The 27,062-nt window shown below is 49.8% G+C and overlaps 2 protein-coding genes across 2 annotated transcripts in view; both read left to right on the plus strand.

Moving 5' to 3' along the window:
- The window catches only part of LOC310907358 (interferon-induced very large GTPase 1-like), a 41,842-nt gene extending 23,808 nt beyond the window's left edge, over window positions 1-18,034 (plus strand). Inside the window, exon 3 of the transcript XR_014589610.1 lies at window positions 17,974-18,034. The gene's annotated coding sequence lies outside the window, so the exon portion shown is untranslated. The remainder of the gene's footprint in view (window positions 1-17,973) is intronic.
- On the plus strand, window positions 6,416-17,638 carry LOC310907453 (interferon-induced very large GTPase 1-like; the record flags this gene model as incomplete). The annotated part of the gene is made up of 2 exons (XM_083857670.1): window positions 6,416-6,481; window positions 10,335-17,638. Exon 2 carries the CDS (start codon window positions 10,337-10,339, stop codon window positions 17,636-17,638), a length of 7,302 nt encoding a protein of 2,433 aa, XP_083713796.1. The 5' UTR covers window positions 6,416-6,481; window positions 10,335-10,336.
- Window positions 18,035-27,062: the final 9,028 nt, after the last annotated feature.

A 27,062-nucleotide genomic window follows, 5' to 3' on the forward strand; every position in this document is an offset into this window, starting at 1 on the left:
CCACAGCCGGGAACTATCTGGGGAATGTGTTCAGGAAATGATTTGTGGTTTCTCAAAATTGGCTGTGGCCTCAGAAGCTCCTTCTGGTGCTGCAGCAGGATATCATGATACATTAGTAAGTTTTGAACTGGGGAGTGCAGGTGCTGCGTGGGGAACATGTGGTGTAAATTCCAAACTCCCACCTGGGTAAGGGTTGAGATCAGAACTGAAGGACCACTCGCTGCCGTCCGGCACACACCAGGTTTGACTGTTTAAAACATCAAAGCCCGGAATATTTTCATTGTGATCCTTAATTGCAAAGTGAGCAGAAGGCCTGTGCCTCTCCCCTGGTAGCCATAAATTAACTTTATTGGTTTTACACTCAACATTGGCTCTGTATACTCCAGCAATTTTACCTCACTGCTGTCTGAGTTGTACTAGCCAGCCTTTTGGCATCCTGCTAATTAAATACTGAAATTTGTGCTTCTGCATATATTAGAAATTAATGCACTTATGTTGGGGACTGACTGGAATTAGAATATAGGGGCCATTGTTGTCTATCCACTGATAAGCTTCTACTTGCCAGTCTGGCAGGCCCAAATGCCTTCTGGATTTTATTCATTTTTTGGGATCTGATTTTGTGAAGAAGGAAGGGATTGTTCCTCGTGGGACCTGATACTGGTACTGGTGTTAGTGTCTGTGTGTTCAGAATATGTTCTTCCTGATTCTTGTAATCTCATTTCAGAGATGCATCTGTTATGCTCTGTCTAAAAGACTGTCTCTAAAGTACAGCTTTTGGAATCCCAAGTGACAGTGCATGATTATATAACTCCTTCTACCTCTGACTTCTAGGTGGACAGTCTGTAAGTCTTGGTTCCTGTGAACAATTGGTTTGTCTGACATTATGTACAGTGTGTTTAGTATTGCTTGGGAGATTGTTCCAGCCCATCTCTCGGGCATGGTTTATTATACTATGCATTAATGCTGCCCAGATGGGGATTTCCCTAGGATTTAAAGTTGCTCCTCCACCTCTGACCAATTGGGCATTAAAGGCTGTGCCTCTCTTGATTTCGTCTCATTTTGTGACAAGGTGAGGTTTGAGTAAGGCAGGGCCCCCCCTTAATTATTGGATTAACATATTACAGTCCATGGCTGCAGTAACAGGAGCATTCCCAGGTCGATGCTCATGCATGGCTTGGATGAAGGCAGCTTTGGTAATACCAGGGGAGAGCTCAGGCAAAGAATTCATAGGTGTTTCCAGAGGCTCTCCTCTCTTCTGCACATCCATTCTGCAGCCCAGAATGCCACCCTGCTTGTTAATGAATGGGGATCATTTGGGGGAACAGGGCCAGAAGAGAAAATAACACCAGGATCCCAGAATCAGCTGGTTTCTTCACCACTTAACAGGATTCAGTCTCCTCCAGTTAAACAAACACACCACAAATACTCACTTTCAGTTTCAGTTTCACTTGGCCTATGGCCACAGCATTCTTGTAAATCAGCCATCTGAATTGGATCATACGAGGTTGTTCTTTTGGGTACCATTTCCCTGTCCACCCCGAGGTCCAGTGGTTGCCTTGGTTTTTATAAATGGTCTGGCTTCATACACAGAATTGTAAGTCTGCACTAGCTCAGCTTTTTCTCCCAGCCTTTTTTTCCTCTTTCTGTTCCTTCTGTAACTATTTCCTCATCTATTCTATCTTCGAGGACAGCAATAACTCATTTGCTTCTGTGTTTCCACTTCAGTTTTCACAGCTTGTTTCAACGTTGTATCCCCTATTGCTTGATAATGATTGTGATGATGAGAGACTATCCACAGAGGCCCCATAGCATCCTGAACTAGGAAACAAATGAAAGAGGTAATACAAGCCCCTTTATGGGAGGCAGTAGGACCCGGGAAGCAAACAATGTTAGTCAAAATTCCTTTCTCTACAACTGACTTAGAGATCTGGGAAAGAGTTGATAAAAACTATAGAAGTGATTTGATAGGAACAGCCAAAAGGCTAAGATACATGATTAAACAGCATAGACATGATTGGTCTGATTTACAACTATTGATTTTGTTTAAGATTGGCATCATGGAATCGCTCGCCTTATTTCCACTGATGGCGACATGGCCTCTGCTATTTAACACCTCTCTTCCCGTGGGGCACCAGGAAGGAGAAGCTGCTGCTGCCCCTTCCCTTGTGCCTGTGGTGGGGCTGGCTCAGGGAGGCCAGGCAGACAGAGCTCCCCATGGGCCGTGCCGAAATAGCGGCTGGGGCGCTTCGCTGAGCGCCGCCCCGGGATGGCCCAGGGGGAACGGTTCACCAGCCCTGGAAAAAACTGTTAAAGTGCTGGTTTGATTTTCTTCTTAAATATGTCATTGAGACAAAGATTTGAAAATTCCAGCTGACCCTTTGTAGTAAATTTAAGAACATGCACGATATGTTAGAATGTTTTTCAAATAGTGCTTTAGAATATACATGAGATCACATTTTTAAGCACTACAAGCACCAGGAGCCTCTGGTGATAATCAGAAGAATTAGTCTTAACAGCGGAATAACAGGACTAAGAATGCAGATAAAGAAAAGGACACAGACTCTAAGATGGTGTGTTCCCTTGAAAATATGCCAAGAGGGCCAAAGCACACATGAGAGAAATAAAGGTGAAGAGATGAACTGAGGAAGAATCTGTTCCTTCATCCTTTGGAGACCCCCAGAGACAACCAAAACGAACTGAGCATGCCCAGAAGGGCATGGAGTTAATTATGATACAAAGCAAAGATGGGCGGGGTCAGGGAATGAATATGTATGAAGGGGGACTGTGGAATGTCATGCATATGTAAGACCTGAGGGAATAATAAGGAGGGCAAGGTCTCTGGTGTTCATGCTTGTCTTTGGTGAAATTATTTGCTATGCATCTCAATGTCCATAAATGCATACCTCTCTGACAGAGATTGTTAGTTGTGGAGTTCTTTCCACCATGTTTTAGTCATCACAGAGGTGTTTCCAGCCTCTCTAATTGGGCCAGCAGCCTGTCCATCTTCAGAGCCATCAGAGACTGGCTCTGCTGGACATGGTGGAAGCTTCTGGCAGCTTCTCACACAAACTACCTCTTTGGCCCCCTCACTACCAAAAACCAGCCCATGTAAAACCCAACACAGAGGGGAACCCTCAGCAGTGGCCACTTTTCCAGCCCTCTTATCCTTCTCTGCTCTGTCCCGCTGATTCCTGGGCACGTCCTCTCAGAATTCCTGCTGCCTCTCCCTTTGCCCTGGGCCAGGGGGGCAGCTGGGCAGGGACTCCCGAGTTGGGGCTCTCTGGTGTCTGTCACAGAGAGGGAGGAGATGAGGAGGATTCCCAGGGCTCCATTGCTCCCAGAGCTCTTCCAGGGTGTGGAGGAGCGTGTCCGCTCACAGCACAGCTGGAAAAGCAGCAGCTGCTCCCTCTCTGTGGCACCTCGATTCCCTGATCTCTGCACAGGCCTCCCAGTCTGGCCCCCATGCTCCTCCACACCAATGTCTTCAGTCTGGACTGAGTGCTGGAATCATGCATGTGGAGCCATGATTAGCTCAGAAAGAATTACAACAGTTAATGGGCACTTTAGGATCCTGCAGAAAACAGGCACTTGGATTTTCTATCATTTCTCATAAAGCCCAAAACTGGGCAAGAAAATAAAACTTTATTGTCAGACCAGAGCAGGTGTTGCTTTATTTACTGCTGGGAGTGAGGGGGTGAGGGAGATCACCAAAATCTCACCCAGTCTTCTTTAGCCTATAGTTACATCTGAAAAATTCCTTCCACTCAATGTCACAACATATCATTGGCATACTCATAATTGCATCAAACTCTGCCATGGTTTCATAGCAGTTTGTTGTTTTCACACATGCCTCAGTTCCGTCTGTCGTGGTCATCAGTCTTCTGATGGTCTCTTGAAGAAGGCTCCCATAGTCTTCCTCATGTTTGATCATTTTACCTTTATCTTCAGTGCATGCCTGGTGCTTCTTGTTTATCAGTGTAACTTGTTTCTATCTCATTTTACAGTTTGCAAGTTCTGTTGAGACATGCTATCTTGCAATTTATGGCACACGTTATCTCACGTGCCCTGATATCTTGTTGACTCAGCTATCTTGATTGCTTTATTTGCATGTCTCATCACAGTATTACTTCTGGTTCACCTTTTGTTACATAGCACTTATATTTCAATTCTCCCTTTCTTTTTCCTGGTGTGAATTCTTTCACAAATGATCATGTGTTTATTCTCCAAAAATATGATCTTCTTCCTACTCTATATTTCAATTGATATATCTTCCAATCATGATAAGACACTGTGGTTTGCTGACACACCACAAAAAGCCCTGGCTAAATATGCATGTACTGAAAATGATTACTCTTAAGGACAAGATTCTCATGAATAAAGTTTGAACCAATTTAGATTAGGCAATGAAGACGGAAGTGTCTCCCGTAAGTGAACTTGACCCCAATGTATCACCCTTTATTACTTCTTGGAATATCTTTGCATGTTGCCACAGTGGATGTATATTTGTTGTTATTTGCTGTGGTTGATCTATTTAAGTACATCAGGCCTTGTCCAGCCCTGGCTGGGTCCCTCCTGTCATGGAGTCAGGAGTCCAGATGGTTTCAGTTTGCAGTGTGCACGTTCCTGCTGGTTGGGGGCGAGGCAGGAGTGTGCTCCTGCTGTCCCAGGCTGGCAGGGGCAGAGAGGGAAGGGTCCTCTGGCTGCTCTGGAAGGGACCCTGAGGAGCTCCTGAGCCCGAGGAAGCCGTGCAGCACCAGGTGCAGCGCTGGCAGAGAGGGTGTAATGGTTTAATGGTGCTGGAGAAGATTTCCTGGGGGTGCTGTGCCAGCAGCTGGACAGGAGCCCAAAGGTGCTCAGGTGGGCAAGAGGCCACTGGCCCCTGGGCTGTGGCAGCTCTGGGGTGGCAGCAGGGCCAGGGCAGTGCCGGTCCCCTGTGGTGGCACTGCTGGGGCACCTCCAGTGCTGAGGACACCTCTGGGCCCCTCCTGACAAGAGAGACCTGCAAGGGCTGGAGTGTGTCCAGGGCAGGGAATGGAGCTGGGGAAAGGAATGGATCCCCATGAGAGGCTGAGGGAGCTGGGAAAGGGGCTCAGCCTGGAGAAGAGGAGGCTCAGGGGGGACCTTGTGGCTCTGCAAAACTCCTTGACAGGAGGGGACAGCCAGGGAGGGTCGGGCTGTGCTCCCAGGGAACAGGGACAGGACAAGGGGAAATGGCCTCAGGCTGGGCCAGGGCAGGCTCAGGTTGGAAAGCAGCAGGAATTTCTCCTTGGAAAGGATGGTCAGGTCTTGGCAGGGGCTGCTCAAGGAGGTGGTGGAGTCTCATCCCTGGAGGTGTCCAAAGCAGGCCTGGATGTGACACTCAGTGCTCTGGGCTGGGAAAAGGTGGGGATTGGTCACAAATTGGACTGGCTGGGCTGGGAGGGCTTTTCCAGTCTCAGTGATCCTGAGACTCTGTGCCTGTAACACTCCTGCAGCAGGAGAGGAATTCCTTGGGTGTAGGAAATGTCCCTCTGGAGACAGGCTAAGCTAAACTGGGAAGGGAGGGACCAAATCCATGCTGTGTAGGTGATGTGTGCCAGCCCTGCCTGGCAGCTGCTGAGGCTTCCCCTGAGGCCGGAGAAATGCCAGGGGTGTCTCCTCCAGCACTGGTGACTTGTCAGCCTGGGGCAGGTGATGGCTGGTCCTGGCAGGCTGCAGGTCTCAATATCCAAACTCCAGTGCTTGTTTCGAGGCTGTGGAGCAGGGATTGTGTGTCCACATGCCAAGGGAAAAGCAGTCCAGGCACCCTGCTCTGGACGGGTGTTGAATGTCCTCTACCAAAGCCCAGGACTCTGTGACTGTCAGGTGTGGGTTGTCCCCTGCCAAGAAAGCTGCAGCCAGGCACTGTTCCTACTTTGCTTCCTCTGCTGGATAAGTGTCCAAGGAAGGCCAGGTTGGATGGTACTTGGAGAGACCTGGGATAGTGGAAGGTGTCTCTGTCTTGGAATGGGGCAGCCACTGCTTCTCAGGAATTCCATCCCAGGCCCTCAAAACTCTCCCAGGAAACAATTCCATCCCGATATTTAATTTATCCCTGCCCCCTGGCAGTGGGAAGCCATTCCCCCTTTTCCTGTCCCTCCAAGTCCTTGTCCAAAGTCCCTCTCCTGCTTTTTTTATATAAATGAATATCCAGCTCTCACAGTTTACAATATTGTTACCAACAATCTGGAGAGTAGTGAAGGGCCAAAGGTCTGCAATGGATGGGAGTTGTCTGTGAGCCAATTGAACCACAGCTGGGGTGGAATTTGGACTGTAATTCAATTACCTGACTCCAAAAGAATGGCTCCACTATCACACTGCCTCAGTAAAAATCCTGATTTACTGGAATGGCCTCGTGCCCCAATTAAGGTGAAACCGCACCCAGATAAGAGTCAGGGCTACATAAAGAGGGGCTGTGCTGGGCTTCTCCCATCCCAGGAGCTGCGGAGCACGGAGGGAGAAGGTAGGGCCCTGGGGATGAGCCATGGGGCCGGGAGCAGCAGGCAGAGGGATCTTGTCGCTCTCCTGCCTCCTGTTGCCGGTGTTTGGGCAGGGCTGGGGAGATGGCAGGGCAGGAGAAGAGGGGTGTGAGGGCAGGGGGCGGGCAGTGTGTGCTCCTCCGTGGGCTGCAGGAAGCTGCCTTTGCTGGCAGCCGCTTTGGGGCAGCTCGGGGGAGCCGTGTGCGCTGCGGGGCTGAGCTGGGAGGGGGGCTGGGCTCAGAGGTGGGGCCGGATGGCTGCGCTCCCCTGAAGGCAGGAGCCCTGGGACTGATGGTGGGGATTTCTGGCCCCCAAGCTGCTCCTTCGGGAGCAGGGCAGCTCTGTGGTGATGAGGGGCAGGCACGGCACATCCTGCTCTGTCCCCAAGCCCAGGGGCTCAGTTCTTCCTCTTCCTCCCCATGCAGGGAGGGTGGGATTCTCCTCTCTTACAGTCTCAGCGTCAGCACCCAGAGCGCTTTGGTCCCTGGGACATCCCCACAAAGGCAGCAGTGTTCCCAGAGGCCCTTTCCCTGGGGCAGGGCTGCGGAAAACACTATTGGAGGGCTTTTCCCATGAAATGGGGTGCAGGCATTGCCATGGCAGGTTCTGCTGCCAGCCTTGCTGCTTCCCTCATTTGCTTCCAAGGAGGAGCTCAGTCCTGAGTTATGCCCTGAATGTGCTTAGTGCCTTTCTGTGGGTACTGACACAGTCACATGGGGCTTTTTCCCTATTCCTGTAGCAATGGGAAGCCGTGCAGGGACTAATAAGGGGAGACTTGCCTGGGGCCAGGTTCAGGGTGTGTCTGGGCTGGAGTTAATGTTGTGCAGGGCAGCCTCAGGCTCCTGAGACAGAACCAATGCTGGGAGTGCTCCTGTGGAAGAGCATTTGGGAGGGGACAGGTCATGGACCAGTGGCTCAAGTGGACAAGCTCCAGCAGTGACCCTGAGCCAGCAGTTCCCCTGCTGAGCAGCTGTCCTGCACTGAGGCTCTGCTGGCCAGAGAGGAGCTGGACATGTGCCCAAGAAGAACACTTGGCGTCTGAAGTCGCTCCTGTGCTCTTCCAGTATGCCCAGCTTTCCTCTGCTGCTGAACTGCCCTTATCTCGAGCCAGTGGCTTTTCTTGCTTCTGCTGTCCCCGGTGGGGAAAAAGATTTGGCCTCCAGTGCTCCCCAAAATGCTCATGGGTTGCCTTCTCCTGACTATCAGCTCTTCTCCTTTAGGGTTTTGGGGCTTTCCTGCCTGCTGCTCTTCCTCCTGAGTTCTTCAGCTAGTTCCCATCTTCTTCTCCACACCTTGCCATGTGTCCCAGACCTGCCACTGCTGCTGTGCTGTGTCCCCTGAGCTGGGGTCCTCGGCTGCCGGTGTCTGCTGGAAAGCCAAGGCTATGAGCAGCAGGAGCATCTGCTGTGAGGTGAGTGAGGAGAGTCAGAGCTTACAGCCCTTGCTCAGGTTGCCCAAATCTGCAGAGACTGCTGAGAGAAAGCTGCCTCTGCAAGCTCTGGAAGGATGCCCAAGTCCTCGGATCTCTACCTGACTCCAAGCACTTTGTGTAGATACCTGTGATGGTAAGAGTGTTGTGGCCTTGGTGGGAAGGAAGCTGAGTGCTCAGAAGGATTTTTTGCAAGGAATAAATCTCTGCAGTATCCAAGTAATCTGAGACTGGGACAATTTTCAGGGTTGTATGACACTGTCAAAAAAGCCCAAAGGTTTAAAGGCAGGTGCCCAGTGAAAGCAGCAGGTCTGTTAGGGGGAGAATCGTGGAATGATGGAATGGCCTGAGTTGGAAGGGACATGCCTGTGTCCTGGGAGAGGCAGGATCAAAAGCTTTCCTGAAATCCAAAAAGCTCAGATTATCTGGCTGTCCTTGGTAATTGCCATGGGTTACTGTGTTGTGGAAGGAGATTTAGGATGACAAGCAGGACTTTCCCTCTTGAGTCTGTAGTGGCTGTGACCCATGACTGCTGTGTCCTTCAGGGACTTTGCAATAAAGAGTGACCAGCACTGATGGACCAGTACTGGTTTAAAAGACAGGTGTCTGCCAAGGAAGGCGGGAACCCTCCTAGAATAGAGAATATGACCCCCTTCTCTCCATATTATTATAGCTTTGAAACTGTGGGGCTTTCAGGCAAAGATACAGGAAAAGGAATAACAGGTATTTACTGGAGGATATATATAGATATATATACACCAGGAGAAACAAACACCAGCAGCAGCAGCAGCAAAGAAAGGCAGAAACCCAATGGCAGCCGTGTCTCACCTGTCAGGCACCGCCCCGTCGGTGCAGTTCCGGGCACAGCCAGCAGGGGCACTGGTGGCTCCCGGCCGGGCAGGGCGGGTGCGATGATTCTCCCGTGGCTGCAGGGGGCGCTGTGGCGCGAGCTCGGCCGCCTCTGGGCCGGCAATGGCGGCTCGGGGACAAGGAGAGGAGAGTTGGCTTCCCCTGCAGAGCCCACGGGGAGCAGCTGCTCTCAGCGCCACTGCAGAGCCGGGGTGGGGAATCCAAGTGCAGCAAAAAACCCCCAAGGCAGTGGCAGAAATAGCAGGGGCTGAGCGGGAGTCTCTCCTTTGCACAGTGTGAAAAACAAGGCTCACTCTTTAAATTAAAGTTTAACAGAGGATAAAAGGGACAGTATCCAGTGCTGGGCTGTCTGCCAAATTGCCACAGTTAACTATAAAAATTCGATATTGAGATGTTGGTACGTCTTCATTGAAGACTGTTAGAAACAGGCAGGAGACCCAGTTTCCTCCTTTAAATGCCTTTTTTAGTTAAGAGATACCCCAAGAGAATGCCCTACACCGGTGTTGTCCTCATGTCCACCGCTGTGGAGGTGTTGCTGGTTTAGCGCGGCAGAATGCTGCTAGTAGAGCCGGGAGTTCACCCACACAGGAACTCAGAAACTTTCGCTGGCTTGTTGCAGTCCAGGGGTTGTCCTGCTCCTGGAGTATCTTTAAAGTTATGGAGAGTAGCAAGTGTGCACAATGCACTATGGGAGTGTTCTGATTGGAGCTCTCGGATTTCCATACCAGGCGGTGCTGGAGGTTGATTGGCAGGTGGGCGGTGACAAAGGCAGAGAAATAGGTGGAGTTGGGCTTGTGACAGTCAGATGAGAAACAGTTGCAACGGCCTATTGGATCATGTAAGGAGGTTCTTAGGGAGGAGGGGTAGGGAAGTTCTGGGATTACAAAGTGGGTACAAACAATTTAACAATCATGATTTTTAAAAATAATGTAATAGAGTAACTTATAGTTCTTATAACTTGGGGTTATAATACGTGTGGCCGTGCCGGGCGTGGGGAGAGTGTTTCTGGGGAGTGTGGGGTGCCCATGGGGGGAGCGTGAGTACTGCCTGCAGGTGCTGGGAGCAGCAGGCTGGGCCAGGCAGCGAGCAGGGCAGGCGTGGGGCTGGGCAGAGGGTGCAGGATGCAGGCAGGGCTGTTGGATGGGCACAGGGGCTGTGCCAGTGCTCCAGTGAGCAAGGAATGGCCCTGGCTGTGTGCACTTGTGGATTGAGGAGTTCTGCTGGGAGGATGTGGGTGATGGTGAAGGCAGCCCCTTGTCCAGGGCAGGCTTCTGTGGCAGAATCTATATGTCTCTGTGTCTGTGTGTCTGTCCTGTCTCTGGGATACACACTCATCTTCAGGGTTGATCCTGCAAACAGGAAAGCAACAGGCACATCCCGTGTGCTGGGAATGAGAGCCTGGCTCTTGTGCCATCCCAGGCTGGGCTCCAGCAGCCGGCTGGGAGCAATCCCCAGGGCTGCAGCTGCTGCAGAGCCTCTGCCAGGAGGCTGGGGCCTGTTACAGCACCTTAGATAAAGTCTCTTTTCTTCCTCCACAGACATGGCATTGCAGAAGGATGCACAAGAGGGGGATGTAAAGGCACAGCTCCTGGCAGAGGCATTTCAGAAGGAAGGATTGGATGCAGGATACTGGCTGCCCAAAGTGTCACAGATCCTGGGAATCAAGTGCAGAGAAGCCCTGCAACATCTGGAATATAAAGACTACCTCAGGTTGAAGTGTGAGGTACGGCACCGCTGGGAGAAAAAGGCCCTTCAGAAACTACTGAAAATAACAGATGAGAAAACAACCACTAAAGAGGTGCAGAAGAAGCACTTGGAGAAGACAAAGCAAAGACAAGAAGTGGCTAAACAAGCCCTGAAGGATCTGACAGAAATGCTCAACAGCCACAGCCACAGCCAGGATGCTGTGAGGGAGAAAGCAGAGACTCTGTGGCAAGCCATGGAGATTCCCAAAGAGTTCTGGCCACATCCAAAGAAACCCTTGGCAGATATGCTGAAGAGCATCAAGAAGCATCTGGAGCAGCAGGAGTTGTCAGCAGTCAGGATGGAGAACATCCCTGACACGGAGGTGCTGAGGCGGGCGTCGGGGGGACTGGCCCTGCAGGGCATCTACAGAAGCAGCAACCCCGAGGATGTGCTGGCAAAGCGAGAGCAGCTCCTCAGGGTTCCTGAGGGATTCCAGCTCACCGGTCTGGAGCAAGGATTACTGCTAGAGAGGAAGGAGTTCTCATCCTCTACAACAGAATCCACTTTCACCAAGTCCATGGAGCAGCTGGGGTTCAGCATGAGCGTTTCTGCCAAAGCCTCATTCTGGGGGAGTAATCTGGGATTTGGTGTAGATGACATCAGCTCCTCACAGTCCCAGGACACCCACAAGTCCCACAGTAAGCCGAGCTATTTTTGCAGCACCAAGTACCAGTACATCCCTCTGGCCTCCTGCTACTTCCAAAGGCATCAGCTTCTCCTCTCGGATGCAGCTCTGCAGGAGCTGCAAGACATGGAGCAGCTTTTGAGCTTCACTCAAGAAGACAAGGCCCCCCTGCTGGATAGGTGTGAGAGGTTCTTCATCAGGTTTGGGTCCCACGTAAACCAGGGTCCCCTCCACTTTGGGGGGATATTCTGGTGGAAGGCGTCGACAGTAGGATTCCGAGTTGAGCAGGAGGAAGAGATGAAGCGACAAACATCTGAGGCACTGAACTGCTTTGTTGGGGCCAGCTGGGTTGGCTTCAGGACCAGTGTTGCGAGGGCCCTAGATGGTTCTAAATCCACTTCAAAGGCTTCTGTCCTGGGGACAGACAGAGGGAGTTCCCATATAACAATTCTGCTATGTGTGGTTAAGACAGGGGGCCCACCAGACACGGCTTCTCTTCATCAGTGGAAAACGGGGCTGGTGTCTGATAACACAACGTGGTGCGTTATCGACCGTGGCTTTGAGCTGATCCCAGTGTGGGATGTCATCATGTACAATCACAGTGGGGATTTTAAGTCCGTGGGTAAGATGACCAGGGCCCTCAGGGCTGCATACAAAGAGCTGACAAATCAGAGCATTGGCACCATTTTTGGGGAGGAAATAGAAATTGCAGTGCAAGAGGCCAGAGATTTCATGGGAACTGTGAAGAACTGGGAGGTGACAGTGGATGAAAAGAAGCTGATTGAGCTGATGGAGCTAAAAGATGATCTGAATGCAAAAACCAGGAGCTACAATGTGTGGATCAGCGTGTGCCTTTCAGACAAAGCCCTGCAGGACTTCCTGGTGAACACCGTGCGCAGCTGCCAGCAGTCACCTCCAGAAAACACCAGCTCTATCAAGGTAATGTTGAGAAGCCTCCTGGATCCTCATATCTACTCTGTCAAGGACTTCCCTGAGGCTTCCTTCATTATGCAATGGATCTTCCAGCCTGGGCAGTCACTTCCCAGACCTCCCAAAGTCTCTGAGCTTGGTGAGCTCATCAAAACACTTGTGCAAATGAAGGAGCACATCCATGCTGTCACCTATGCACCAGGAAGCTCTGCTTCTGCCATTCATGAAGCAAAGCTATCAGCCACCCTGACCAGCAGCCTTGCCATCTATTCCTTACTCCAGTCTCTCCAGGAACGGGCTCAGAAGGACATGGAACTGTTGGTGCTCTTGATTGCCACCAGCACAGGGTACCATGTAGAAAGCAGCACTTTCCAGCACCTCCTTGGACACCCAGAAATTCAGTACATGGCCAAGGAAATGGAAGCGGCACATGCGAAGTACATGAACCTGAAGGAGCAAGATGCTGACAGAGCTGAGGCCTCCCTTCTGCTGATGGGTCTGACTGTGACATCCGAAAGTCAAGAGCTATCCCCTGAGCAGAAGAGGGAGCGTTTAGATTTCATGGAAGATCACATGAAAGGCTTGTGGTCCACACGGGTAAATAATCTCCTCCAAAAGCACAGTGAAAGAAAAGACTGGGAGAGGCTGGAACGGGACTTGCATTCCTTGATCAGTGGGTGCTTGGATGACAAATGGGATCAACAGAGGACGGAGAACATAGTCAGTGACCTGAAAGACACTTTTGCAACACCTGAGCCCCTCAGTCAATCCAAGTCCAAGTCAGACAGCAGCCAATCCAAAGTGAATGAAGCCAGTACAAACCAGGAGTTTCTCCAGTTGCTCAAGCGCCTTGGACTCGAAAGTCACTATCCAAGAAAAATGGGGATGGGAGATTTCCACACCATCTGCAAGATATCTCTGCAGGACAGCCAGCCCAGCAAAGACACACAACTGCCATTATGCTTCTTGCAAAAGCTGTTGACTGTGGATTACCAGGTGAGGTACCTGACTTGCTGGAATGAGAGCAACTCAAGACTTGTACACGTGTCAAAAACCAGAGAAAAACAGCACCAACAGTCACACTCCTTTGAACATTTTCTTGATAATCTGATGGGAGGAGCACCTGAACATGTAAGCAGGGATGGCCATGTGCACCCCATGGACCTGCAGATGGCCATTTTCCATTGTGCTGATGACTTCCTCAGACAGACCCTTGCAACCAAGCTGGCCTTCTGCCAACTGGCAGTGCCTCTGCTGCTGCCCAACCCGTGCACTTCAGACATCGAGTTCCCGCTCTACGCTCTCAGCCAAATCCAAAGGAGCTGGAAAGAGGCGGACAAGTCAGGAAAGCAGGCCGGAACAAAGAATTACAACAACAAACTCATCTTTCAGGCCCAGACACCCATCGTGTCCTTCATCCGCATTGGCAGCTCGGCCTCCTCTTCCAAGTCTCAGCTCCTGAACGCTCTGCTGAGCAGACGCAAACACGACACTTTCTTCCACCGCCACTGCAGGGGCAGCACCAGAGCGCGTTTGCTGATGGAAGGGGTGGTGGAGATCGCCTGGTACTGCCCCCGCGGGAGCCCCGATGACACCTTTGAGTGCTGCGTGGCTTTCTGTAACCTGCATGGAGATGCCAGGGATCACGGAGCACAGCTGCAGTTCCTGCAGGAGATATCTGCTGTCAACGTGGCTCTTGTGTCTGATTTGGAGCACATGGACAGCAGGGGGAAAGGGCTTCTTCAGGCCCTGTGGCAGTCACAAAGGCCTTTGGTTTGTCTTCTCACGGAAAAAGACAGCTTTGTATCTGGAGAAGCCAGCAAAACCGTAACAATAGGGATCAAGAACAGAAATGAAGCAGAACTAATAGACCAGCTGACCAAGACAGTTGGGAATCTCCTGGAAGGGTCTAATCCACATTTCAGCCTGGATTCGTTTGTAGGCAAAGCTCATCAGCACAGATTCGTAGTGGATGCAGATCAACCCATGTGTGTGACAGCCAAAGCAAAGGCCAAGGAGCTGGTGGACCTTCTGAAGAAAGAGAAGCTGTCTGAGATCAAATCCAAGCTGCTGCCGCTTCAAGGAAAACTGTGGAACGAGTGGTGCAAGAAGGACAAAGAACTCACTCGCTTGCAGGAGAAGGGGAAGAAGAGCATTGAGCATCATCGCAGCGAAATTGAAAATGAGAAAAAAACAATAAGAAGCAAGCAACTTGAGCAAGCTTTCCCTCTAAACCAACTGATGAAATCATTCCTTGTCTTTCTCCAGACCCAGCCAGCAGAGAGCAAGAAATACTTCCTGCAGTGGATGAAGGTCTTTATGGATGAGCTGTCCTGCGGTCGCCTTGAGGAACTGAGGAGAGACTATCACAAGTTATGGACTGAAATCCTGGTACAAAAGAAAAACAAGGAAAAAAGCAGTATAAATGCTGAGTTGGTGAGACGCTTGGATGCCCTCTCTGAGGAAATCAATGATTCCTCCATCAGCGTGGAGAACCTCCTGAGAGAGGTAGGGCAGATTTATGAAGCTCTGGATTCAATGAAGACAAAGAATTCAAATTTTGTCAAATTGCCAGAAATTGCAGCAGAGCTGATGGTTTTGGGATATCCTGTGGAGCTGATGGATGGGGACGCCTCTTACCTGCCCTTGCGCTGGGTGGGAGCAATCTTTGACAGCTTAATTGAGAGGCTGGGGGACAAACGAGTGTTTGTGCTCTCCGTGCTGGGCATCCAGAGCACGGGCAAGTCCACCCTGCTGAATGCCATGTTTGGTCTGCAGTTCAGCGTCAGCGCGGGGAGATGCACCCGCGGAGCCTTTATGCAGCTGATCCCAGTGGGCCAGGAGCTGCAGCAAGACTTGGGCTTTGATTTTGTGCTGGTGGTTGACACAGAGGGACTTCGTGCCATTGAGATGGCCAATAAACAGTCCCTGAACCATGACAACGAGCTGGCCACCTTTGTCATTGGTGTTGGCAACTTGACTGTGATCAATATCTTTGGAGAAAATCCATCAGAAATGCAAGATGTTCTCCAGATTGCTGTGCAGGCTTTCCTGAGGATGAAGAAAGTCAATCTTTCCCCAAGCTGCATCTTTGTCCACCAAAACGTGGGAGAAGCAACTGCCAAGGAGCAGAACATGGAAGGACAAAGGCGCTTTCAGGAAAAGCTGGATGAAATGACCGTGGTAGCTGCTCAGCAGGAATTCTGTGACATCTCCTCCTTCAGCGATGTCATTGGCTTTGACGTGAACACTCATATTCACTACTTTGCTCACCTGTGGGAAGGAAATCCTCCAATGGCACCACCCAACCCCACCTACAGCCAGAACGTCCAGCAACTCAAGAGCAAAATCTTCCAGGCTGCCCAGAAGCAGTCGCAGCGCAGCATTTTGAGGCTTTCGAGTCTGAAAGATCGGATTGGTGACCTGTGGAATGCTTTGCTGAATGAAAACTTTGTTTTCAGCTTCAAGAATTCCCTGGAGATTGCTGCATACAGGAAACTGGAAAGTGCCTTTAGTCAGTGGACCTGGAGGCTGAGGAGTCACATCTTAGATGTGCAGATGAGACTGGACAACAAAATTCGGAATGGGGACTTGCAGAATGTGACCAGAGAACACCTTGAAGGGCTGGTGCAAGAGACAAGTGATGCCATTGAGAAAGAAGCAGAAAAGTATTTCAGGGAAGACAAAGACCATGAGATACTGGTGCAGTGGAAATCAAGCACAGAGCTGAAGCTGAAAGAACTAAAAGAGACTCTTCTTCATGAAACAAAAAAGAAATGTGAGAATCTTATGGAGCTACAGAAGGAGCAGAGGAAATTGGATGCAAGGAAGTTGGAATATGAAGAGGAGCTCCTGAAAAGGAGTAGGAAGCTGGCTGTGACTCTGAAAGGGAAGAGCCTCAGTGAGAGAGAACTGAGAGACAACTTTGTTTGTGTCTGGAACAGTTGGATTTTGGAAGTCTCTGGTACTGCTCCTCCTCCAAAACGGGTGGATATCGATGCAGAAATTGAAGATGTCCTTCTAGAGCACTTCAAGGAGCCAGGTTTCCCAGAACGGATCAGGTCATTTCCCAAAGGCAGAGGATTTTCTTTTGACAAGGTGAAACACATCACAAAGACAAAATTTTTTCGCATTATCCCAGATCTTTGGAGCGTTTCCAACGCTGATGTGGTCAACTTGCAGCACATCACTGACAACATCATAGAGAGTGTGAAGGCAAACATTGATAAGAAAGAACAGGAGAAACGTGATTACAATCAAAGTTTTATTCATGGAATACTCAATGAAGTACAGAAAGGTGTGGACTCTGTTCCCAGCGATGCCAAATGTACTTTTAACAGAGAGTACAGCATAGATTTATCTCTGTATCTGTGCAAAATGGCAGCAGAGAGATTTAAAGCCATGCACGAAGCATTCCAAAATGCAAATAACCCAGTTGTGTACCTGAACAGCAAGAGAGAAGATTTCTTCCAATGTTTCCAGATTTCCTGCCAAGGAGCCACTTCGATCACCACTTTTGCTGGTTTCCTTTGTGACAAGATTGAACCAGCTCTTCGCCAGGTCGTCTATGAGAGGACGGCTAAAGACATTGCTGAGGACATGCAGGGCAAATTCCCAGATTTCCAGGGCAACAGAGCCAACCTAGAAGTTTTCATCCTGAGATACCTGGCAGAAGAAGAAAATTTTGAGTATTTCAAGCAGTACCTTAAGTTTCCAAAAGAGTTTTTTCAGGGTTACATTGAGAGACGAGTGAAGAGCTACTGTTTAGATGAGAGCAGGAGGCTGAAGAAGTTTTTAGATTCCTCCCTTAGTCTTCTCTATGGAAACATCCTGTCAGCTGTTTTTTTATCAACCCAAATTGTGAAAGACAGAGAAGACAGAGAAGACAAAGTCTCTCTTTGGCTGGATGAATTTTGCAGGGAACTGAGTGAGGTGATCAGCTTGCCCAGAAGTGACCTGAAGGGCATTGAGCACCAGGAGGTCACAGACATTGAGTTCCTGAAAAGAGTCATGACAAAAGTTCTAGCTACCCTGAGGGACAGGCTCCAGGAAGAATTTTCTCATGCTGACATGAGCTCATTTTCAAGGCAACCTCACACCATCCTGGCAGAGCATTGTTCGGGGTGCTGGGCGCAGTGTCCCTTTTGTGGGGCTGTGTGCACAAACACCATGCAGGGACATGATGGAGACCATCAGGTGGTCTTCCATCGCCCACGAGCTGTGAAGGGAAGCAGGTGGCATCAGACAGACCACCTGGTGATTGATATTTGTTCCAGCCTTGTTGCAAGTGACTGCAGTTTCAGAATTGGTGACAATGTATGGATCCCCTACAAGAGATACCGTGATGCTGGACCTCCCTGTTCCACTTGGAACATTCTTCCTGATCCATCCATGCAGGCGTACTGGAAATGGTTTGTGTCTCATTTCCAGACACAGCTGGAAGCTTTGTACAACAGGAAATTCCAGGGAAGAGGAGAAATCCCTGAGGCATGGCGGAGAATCACCAAACAGGAAGCACTGTCTGAGCTGGAAAAGCCTTAGACCACATCCACGTGGAGGAAGACTTGCAAGAGTTTTGCAGTTTAGGAGAACTTTGTACCAGGGTCTCCACACACTGCAGTTGCAATGATGATGCTCCCAAGCCCAATGAAGACAATGGTAACCAATTGCTTACAAATTTGGTGAAATAAGGCACGTGACCATCACTCAGCAGTTCCCTTGCTTCATGATAAAGCCAGAATCCTCTTGCCTTCTTGCCATGAACATTTCCCCCTCATTGGAGTGATTGGCCTCGTGGCCAAGCCTGAGCCCAAGGGCCAGGGCCAGGGCAAAGGCAGCACTCCAGGCACCCCTTTGATCAGCTGCTGTGAGACAAGAAGGGACAGTGCCCCAAAGGCAGTTTTCCTGCAGCAAGGAGGTGTCCTGCTTGGGGAAAGGACTGTTGGACCTGAGGCCAGCTCCATGCTGGCTGCAAGCTGGGCTGCTTGGCTTTTGGGTTTTCCTCCCTGATTGCAGCCTCCTGGATCAACTGAGGCCGTTCTCCCAGCAGGAGCTGTTGTGCCTCTGGGCTCAGGAAAGCAGTGACACGACCACCCTGGGGCTCAGGCAGTGCTTTTACTCCCTGTCTCTGAGGTGCTGTGTCTCTATCCAGGGCAGCCACTCCTGCTCAGGTGCCTGGGGCTGCTGCCCTTCCCTCCAGCCCTCAGCCCCGGCAGGAGCTGCTCCTGTCCTTGGCCTCTGTGCTGAGCAACAGCCTTTGGAATGCCCCATGTGGAGAATCGTGTCTGCCAGCACCTTCTGCAGCAGCCCTGGGGGCAGTGCTGGTGCTGTCCAGGCAGGCTGGTGGCACCGGAGCCGTGCTCTGGAGAAGGTGGCAGCAGCTGGCTCTGCCCCAGGGAACTGCGGGGGCTTTTGCTGTGCAGGTGCTGCAACCCTGCTGGCAATGTGAGGGCCAAGCCCTGGTGGAGAGCTGGCTGAAGGGCTGCTCCAGCCTCATCCCCTGCAGGCTCTGCTAATACAGGAGTTGATCTGGACTGTGCTGCTCTGTGTCTCCTTTGTGTTCAGGGGAGCCACAGGTGGGGGTGATTGGAGCTCTGTGTGCTGCAGACAGGCAGGGGACAGGGGGCTGGCACTGGGTGAATTACGAAGGTGTGAACAGCAGGCCCTGCCTGAGGCCTGAACATTAGGCCCTGAGGCAATTTTCACCTAATGTTATATGTTTCAACCTAATGTTATATGTATCTGCTTCTTAGGGAAGTATTTGTCATAATATAAATGCATCAGCTCATTAACAAAGCATCATTAGCAATATGATCTACGAATGTGCTCATTATTGAAACATGCATTTACCTCTCCATATTTAGAAATCAGATAAGAGCATAAAATTTGACTTCCGGCCATGTTTGGGGGTGTAGGATCAAAGAGAACTCCCTTGGTTCCCCCTTGAGCCCTGGCCAGGCTTTGAGAGGAACCCAAGAGGAGAATGAAACCAAATATTCCTGCAGTAGAAGTGATGTCACCTTGTTTATTGAACAATACAAGAACAGGACACTCTCACCATGAAGTCGGAAGCCTCGTTGCCTGCAGGTGGACACACCACAGTAATTCCCAGTTACCCAGAGGGGCTCTCCAGTCCTTTGCTGTGACAGGGGCTCCCCAGCTGATTTGGAGGATGGTCAAGTCTTGGGGTAACTGATGATGTATCTTTCTTAATCACTGTATGCAATCTTTTGTAGGAATGATTCTGTGCATTGCTGAGCTCATCCTTTTGTGATTCTTGGCAGTTTGGCATTAAAGTAAATGACACCTATTCCTTAAATTGGTGCCTGTTTCGTTTGTGCTGACCCTGCTGAGTGGCAAAACCCTGGGCAAGGGTCTGGGAGATGGGGCGTGGCAGCAGAGGGTCTGCTCCATTCAGGGTCTCTGCTCCAGGAGGGGCTTCACTGTCTGCAGGGACAGCAGAGAGGACAGGGAGCCCCAAACCACAACATCCAGGGAAACCAGTGTCAGTGGCAGGTGCCAAGGGAGGCAGCACTGGGAACCAAGGCTGGCCTGTCACACACACAGAGGGCTGAGAAGGTTGATCCCAGCCAGGTTCTGTGCTCTGGAGCTGCTCAGCTGGGAACCTGTGGGACAAAAGGGGAAAGGGCCCAAACTGTGCCCAGCCCAGCCCTGGCCAAGCAGAGCCAGAGGCAGTGACAGGAGCCAGAGCTGGGCCGTGTGAGTGTGTGCTGCAAGGGCTGAGTGCCAGGGACTGGGGACAGCTGGGCTGGGAGGGGATTTGGGCTGGATCCCCCAGCCAGAGTGGGAGTGGAGATGCCAGGAGCCTCATCTCTTAGGCTCAGTGAGATCACTGTGCTGCTACAAAAAGTAGGGGCCCCAGTTATGTGTTTAGGCTTACCTCAAGTGGTGCACTTCAATAAATCCCAAAGAGCAACCAGCATTTTCAGGATCCTGAGCACATTTGCTTGAATGGCTGATGAAAGAGGTGAATGACAAGTCTTTGTATGGAAATCCAAGAGTTTTTCATGGAGCCTCAAAGGGAATCCAAAGACAAAGACAAGCTTGGGCTGAGGGCACAGGATTAAATAGTGGGAAGGAGGGGCGGATCTGAGAGTCAAGGGCCAATGGGAACAGGCAAAAGTGGTGCAGAGGCGGGGCAGCCACCCTGGGGAACCAATAGGGTAACAGGGCTGGAGCACTGCAGCAAACCAGGACCAATAGGGATCAGGAGAGGGAGAACATTCTAGAGAATATACAAATGAGGTAAATGGGGGCTGAACTGGGGGGAACAGGGGTGACAGCTAATGAACATGCAATCAGTGTGTATGAGAACAACTCTTTTCACTCCATGCTCAGTGCACTCGATTAGAGGAAGGATCCCCTAAATGACCAGTGCTGCAATAAAGAATGATTGCTTTCTAATACTAAAAACTGTGTTAGAACTTTTCTCTCAAGCTGATTTTGGTAACAATGGCCACTAATTAAAACTGAATATGTCTATGATGGCTCAAAGGATGACTCACCTCAAATAACAACCCAAGAAGTCCTGTACACAGCTACTGAATTAGCTATATTATAAATGAATATGGTCAAACCTCTAAGGAGTCTAAGAACAAGTGACTTGGAGAGCATCCCTCAGTGGAGGTGATCACATTTTATTGTCAAATAAAAAGGCTGAAGAGTACTGGGCATTCAGAGTCTTCCTGGCTGCAGGAGACAACTGAGCTCCCTGGTCTCTTACACAGGGAGCAGCTTACAGGGCTGGTGGATTAAATCCCCAGGAAATGGGAAATGCCCTGGTGACAGCGGGAACTACTGATCAAAGTGAGGAGAACGTGCAAAAAGCTGCCTGTTTGCAAATGATGAATGACCAAGAATTAAAACTTCAACATGAATCTCCCAAGGTGATACCAGTAGATTCTGAAAGGAAGACACCCCCCGCCCCCCCTCCCCATGTCAGAGGACTTCCAGAGTCCCTAAAACCTGTAGGTGTTCAGCTCCACGGTTAGAGAGTAAACCTCATAAATGAGGAAAGAGCTGCTGCCACCCTGGAAGGAGCGATAACCCGTGACCACAGTCACAGAGCGTGTAAAACCTGGGCCTGGGGAGCAGTGGAAGAAGAACTGGTTATGAATTATGAGTAGGAATTATGGCAGAAAATATAGTCCATTGCTTCCACTGATTCCAAATCAGTTTTGTGATGGATGTGAATGGAAAACAACCATGCCCCTAACAACACCCAAAAAGGTGGTATTTTCTCCTGGACAGGGAGGACGAACGATGAACACAGAAAAAGAAGAAATAGTCTTTGGATGTCTGGTTTGCAAAAGGGGATCCTGAAAACACTTATGGATGGTCAGCCTAGTGATAACCTGGAGTTAGGAGTTAAAGGGGTGGCTGACAAAGGAGGGATCAGCTGATGTTTCTCCCCCACTACGGCTCCTCCGTTAGAAGATCCACAAACGGAAAAGATGTCAGGAAAGGCTGTTCTTCATCCCCAGCAGGTCAGGCAGAGGAGAAAGGATGGCTTTTTTATCAGAAGGCTTACTAAAAACTCAAATGAGATTTACTAATTATTTGTGCTGTTGGTCCCCATGAAGTCCCCACGACTTTTTTCACAGATATTGGAGCACAAGTGTCCACCCTCAAAGTCAAAGATGCTTTCTCCATGTACCCTTGTTTAAGGGTATATTTGCAGGGGATGGGGTGCTTTGGGGATACTCACAGCCCCAAATAACAGCTAAAGTGAGATGTTGGTTACTGGGGAAGGAATAGCAATGGAAACACTAAAGGCTTTTCTGTCTTGAGTCCAAACATTAACATGGGACATATGTAATTGTTGGGGAGACACCTCAAAAGGCTGGAAAAATCAAGATGAGCCCTACAGCTCACATCTAGTTAACCAAAGCAGAATTCCTGTCACCTGTTTCCCAATCCAAGGTGCCTTATTAAATACAGAGTCAAAAATCACCCTTCTTGATTTTAAAGATAAAACCTGTTGTAAAGAAACCAAGTACTCAGCTCTCCTAGGAATGGTGTGGGGGTGCTTCAATGGAAAATGTTATACCTACCTATCTCTGGAATCAGGGAATGCTGGAGTGAGGTGTGGAGTCAGAATAACCCTCCCTCTGTCCCAAGGGCATCTTCAATTTTGCTGGAGCATCCAAAAGACACAATTACTGTAGCGTGCCTTCCTCAGAAGCAACATAAAGACCAAAAAGGCAAATTCTGAATTATTATACCACTTGATAAACAATGGCACTAATGCTTGAAAACATTTTCACCCCTTTCAGTTACTCTAAAAATTGTATTAGAAAACATTACTTGACAATTTCATTTGCCAAGCAACCGGACACAACGTATGTTTGGAGAGCTAAACATCCACGTCCATCAGGCTTCCAAATTGATATTACAAAATAAATTAGCTCTAGATATGTTGTTGTTGAAAAAACAGGGTGTATGGGGAATGTTACAACTGTCTGAAGCCGAATGTTGTACAATTATTGACAATGCCTCATCCTCCAGTGAGGAGGCAAGAGCTAAAATGAGAGAAGTAAGTGAACAGAGGGGAGAATTCTTTCAATCTCTGCAACCACAATGGTTTGATGGATTAGATCCTGAATCACGGATTGCTACCATGCTGAATCCTTTAGGACTTACCCAATGGAGAAAAGGGTTGGTACAAATTGGAATAGTAATGGTAACCAGATTTGTATTCATAATGGTGAATATTATTTCTGAAGCGCTCCTGTAGCCAAGACAGCCCATTTCTCCTTCCCAGAGCTGGCTCAAAGCTGCTCCCCAGGGCAGGAGATGCTGGTCCAGGAGGTGGCCAAGGAGGTGGCCAAGGAGGTGGCCTTCTTGCATTCCAACCTCTCTTCTCCCCTTTGTCCTGCCAGGGGCCATTTAGGTGGATCTGAACTGCATCCCCTGGGGAGCAAAGATGTCCAAGCAGTGCAGCCTGGAGATGGTGACCAGCGAGGCTGAGCTGCCCATGATCTCTTTCTTCAAGCAGAAGAGGGTCAAGGGCTGGTGGCCGTTTGTGGCCAGAGATGAGAACGATGAGCTGGAGATCACCGTAAGGATAGGGAAAAGGGAGGGTTATTCTCCTGGGGACTGCACTCTTTGTGGACACCCTGCATCCTCCCACATGGCTTTGTTCCCTCGGGACCCTTGTGGCCTGGGGGGCTGTCTTGGTTTAAGAGGCAAGTCTGCGAAGAAAAGCAGGAACCTTCCTGGAATGGAAAAGATGACCCTCTCTCCTTTCCCAAAATATTATAAATCTGAAATTACAGGGCTTTCAGAAATATATGTGGGGAAAGGAATAACAATTCTTCACTATAATATATTTATACACATATATGAATACAAACAAACAACAACAGCAACAACAACAATAAAAGCAGAAAAGCCATTATATATATACAAATATATATGAATACAAACAATCAACAACAGCAGCAACAACAATAAAACCAGAAAAGCCACAAGCAGCCTCTTCCTGCCTGTCCAGCTTTCCCCTTTGGTGCAGTTATGACCACAACCAGCAGGGGCGCTGGCGGGCCCAGCGAGGCCAAGGCTGCAGTGACTCCTTGCAGCCGGCAGAGGGCGTTGGCTGGGGCAGGGCAGGAGTGATGATTCCCCCGGGGCTGCAGGGGGCGCTGTGGTGGGAGCTCAGCAGCCTCTCTGCTGGTAATGGTGGCTCAGGCGAGGGGGTAGAGGGGAGATGGCTCCTCCTGCTGTAGAAAATAAAGTTTCAAAGGGTTAATGATGTGGTTCAATATTAAGTTACATAGTTGTTTGTTAGAATGTTCTGTAGATGCTTCATAAGTTATGGAAGTTATTATGTAAACCCCCCTTACTGAGTATCACTCTGCTTCTCCCTTTGTACCCATGATGTCAGAAGATTACATCACCTCCGACGTAAACACGGGACTCCCATAAGGCCTAGCATCAGGCGGAAGTTAAATTGGCAGATAAAAACCCCTAAAACCAACAAACCCAAGTACTAATAACAATCTACACAACATCTTTGAATGAGGAAAACAGTAAGGAACATCTGACCACCATTTCACCTTGTTGCCTGACTTAAACAGAACTCGACCAGCATGACACCCCTGGAGTAAGAGCAAGAAAGTGTCTTTCTGGAGACTCTCGTGAGGTGAGAAGACCCAGATCCTGTACAGGGATGCCTAATGACAGAACTGACTGCCTCCTCCTCTGAGTTTTCTCGGGAGGAGCGGTGGTGTGCACCAGGCTCCCTCCCCAGGCTGTTCTTTTAATAAAGGCTGAAATCACTTTGGAGCTGGTCTCTTGGCCCATTCATGACATTTAGTCAAACTCATAGGGAGCAGCCGCTCTCAGTGCCTCTCCTGTGGCGAGCTGGACGGCAGCAGGAACCTTGGAGCAGCGGGGTGGAACAGCAGAGGCCAGCAGACCCATGGTGATGAACCAAAGTGTAGCAATAACCCTGGAGCAGTGGGAGAAAACAGTGTGGGCAGGCAAGCCCAATCCTGCAGCACTGGCCCTCGGCCTCACTCTCCGGCAGCTGGCAGAAATGGTGAAGGCAGGCAGGTCCAGTTGAGCAGCAGTCCATGTTGACATCTGGTAGAAATGGCAAAAAAACCCCACCAGGCCCCAGCAGCAAACCCCAATGCAGCTCCGTGCAGGGAAAGCCAGGCACCAGCTCCCCGCGCCACACGCGGCCACTCTCCCCTGGTTGCCCAGTGAAGACGTGGTGGTGTCTGCAGAGGGTTTGAGTGGCCCCATGTAAACAATTTACCTTGTGGGCCACAGAGCTTTTCCTGCACTGATGTGTGGGGGTGGAGCTTTAGCAGGATGATCCAATTGTCATTTTAATCTACACTGATGGCATTCTGTAAGAATAGTTTCACAGGTTTTCCTGTATAGGGGCCAACCTTTGCTCTGTGAAGCAAAATTAAGTGCTTCTTTGTCAGTGTGATAAAAATGAAAATTAGAAATGTTAAAGATTTGAAAAGTTGAAACTCTTGATTGTCATAGAATAAGTGTATTAATATTTTAAATGTAATAATCTTAAATTGTATTGTAACAGTAAAAAAGCCACCTCCATAGTACCCCTGGAGGGGGGGGGCAGTGAGGGGGGGCTGCCCGCAGGCCCCCCGCCTCTGACGCCGGAGTGGGCTCACCCGTCGCTTCAGAGACGCCCCCGACCCCCGCGGATGCCAGCTGCCCGCACCTTCTCCCCCCACCGCTGCTGCTGCGGCATACCAACAGGGCGACCAGCCCACCCCCGGCCTGAGCCCGGCGCAGAGAGCCCGTGACTCCTAGCCTGCCACTGCCGCTGCTGGCATGTCTCTACCGACGAGACGGCCCCCACCCCGCCCTGCTCCAAAAAGAACCCGCTTCCCCAAAACCATGGCAGTTCGCAGCTAAAGCACTGCCACCGCCACCATCGAGCCCGCAGGACCTCCGAGATGCCTGCTCCCCGAGCGCAGCCATCTCGCTGATACCTGTTGCGAAATTGCCATGAGGCTGCTACAGTCCCTGCAGTCCCTGCGCCCCCGGGGCGACCCCGTAGAACATGCAGTTTGGAAATCCCAAATGCATTCTGGGACCCTTTTTAACACCAAAAACCCTCTATAAAGATAAATCTAAGTAAGATTTAAACCCTCAAAAACCAATACTAAGCTGTATATACCCTAGAGCATCAATAGAGCTAATTAATCCACTTTTTGTAACTCGCTGTAACCTAAAAGTACCAAACAAAAGGTGAGACCCCGAGGCAAACAAACGGAAATCAGAACTCTGGGGAGACTCCTGACGAGGGAAGAGTTCTCCAGCTCTGTTGAACTTCCTGCTGCAGAGCTGACCAGGACCCTCCTCCTCAAGGGCGAACCGGGCTGCAAAAATCCCTCGAGCCACCATTGTAAGAGCTGATTAATAAAGGCATTTTAAGGAGAAAAATATTATCTCCGCCCATTTTTAACACTTGAACTAAGGATAAGAGTCCCTTTCTCCATTCAAAATATCCCAGTTCTATCACTTTAAATGCTGTAGAACTAAACAGCAAAGGACTCTTTGGTCCATCAGGGCTAGTTTGAAACAGGTCACAGTGGGTACCATGCTCTGGAAAACTCCATTCTGCTATAACAGCATTGTGGGGATGCACTGGTCCCAGTGATTGATATGTTTTTTAATTCCAGTACTAGCATTTTGACTGCCTCCTAAGTTCTGAATTCCATTCCCACAGCTTTCTTCTGTGTAAAAGCGAGTACAGAGGATGAGCAATGATAGAAAATCCAGGGGCCTGTTTTCTCCAGTATCCTCAACTGCCCATTAACTGTTGCAATTCTTTCTTTGTCTGGGGCATCTGCATTTGTTCAATTTCCTTTAAAGTGTCTGGGGGAACTACTGCACTGCCAGCTATCCACCAAGTACCCCAACATTGTACTTCTTGACTTGGCCCTTGATATTTTTCAGGTGGGATTTCAATTGCTGCCTCATGCAATGCTCCCCATCCAGCTGCTGCTTTTCATGGGAATCTGCCCCAATTAGGATTTCCTCTTTCTATATTGATAGACCTTCACATCTAGGGGGGTGTCTGCAGGAATTCAGCAAGTGCAGCATGAGCAACTGTGGATGAATGTTTATAGCCCTGAGGAAGCCTACAAGATATCCTGGACTTTCCCAGGGAAAAAGCAAATTTCTCTATATCCTCCTCTTGTAGGTGAACCACTAAGAACATGTCTTTTATGTCAGCACTGCCTTCCATGGGTGTGCAGCTGCTTGTGATGTAGCTGTTAAATTTGCACTGCAAGGCACTGCAGCCCAGGTTTATTATACTGTGCATTAATGCTGCCCAGGTGGGGATTTCCCTGGGGTTTAAGGTTGCTCCTCCACCTCTGACCAATTGGGCATTAAAGGCTGTGCCTCTCTTGATTTCATCTCATTTTGTGATAAGGTAGGTTTTGAGTAAGGCAGG

This window comes from Zosterops lateralis (genome assembly GCF_965231275.1).
Source record: "Zosterops lateralis genome assembly, chromosome: 3".
Lineage (NCBI taxonomy): Eukaryota > Metazoa > Chordata > Aves > Passeriformes > Zosteropidae > Zosterops > Zosterops lateralis.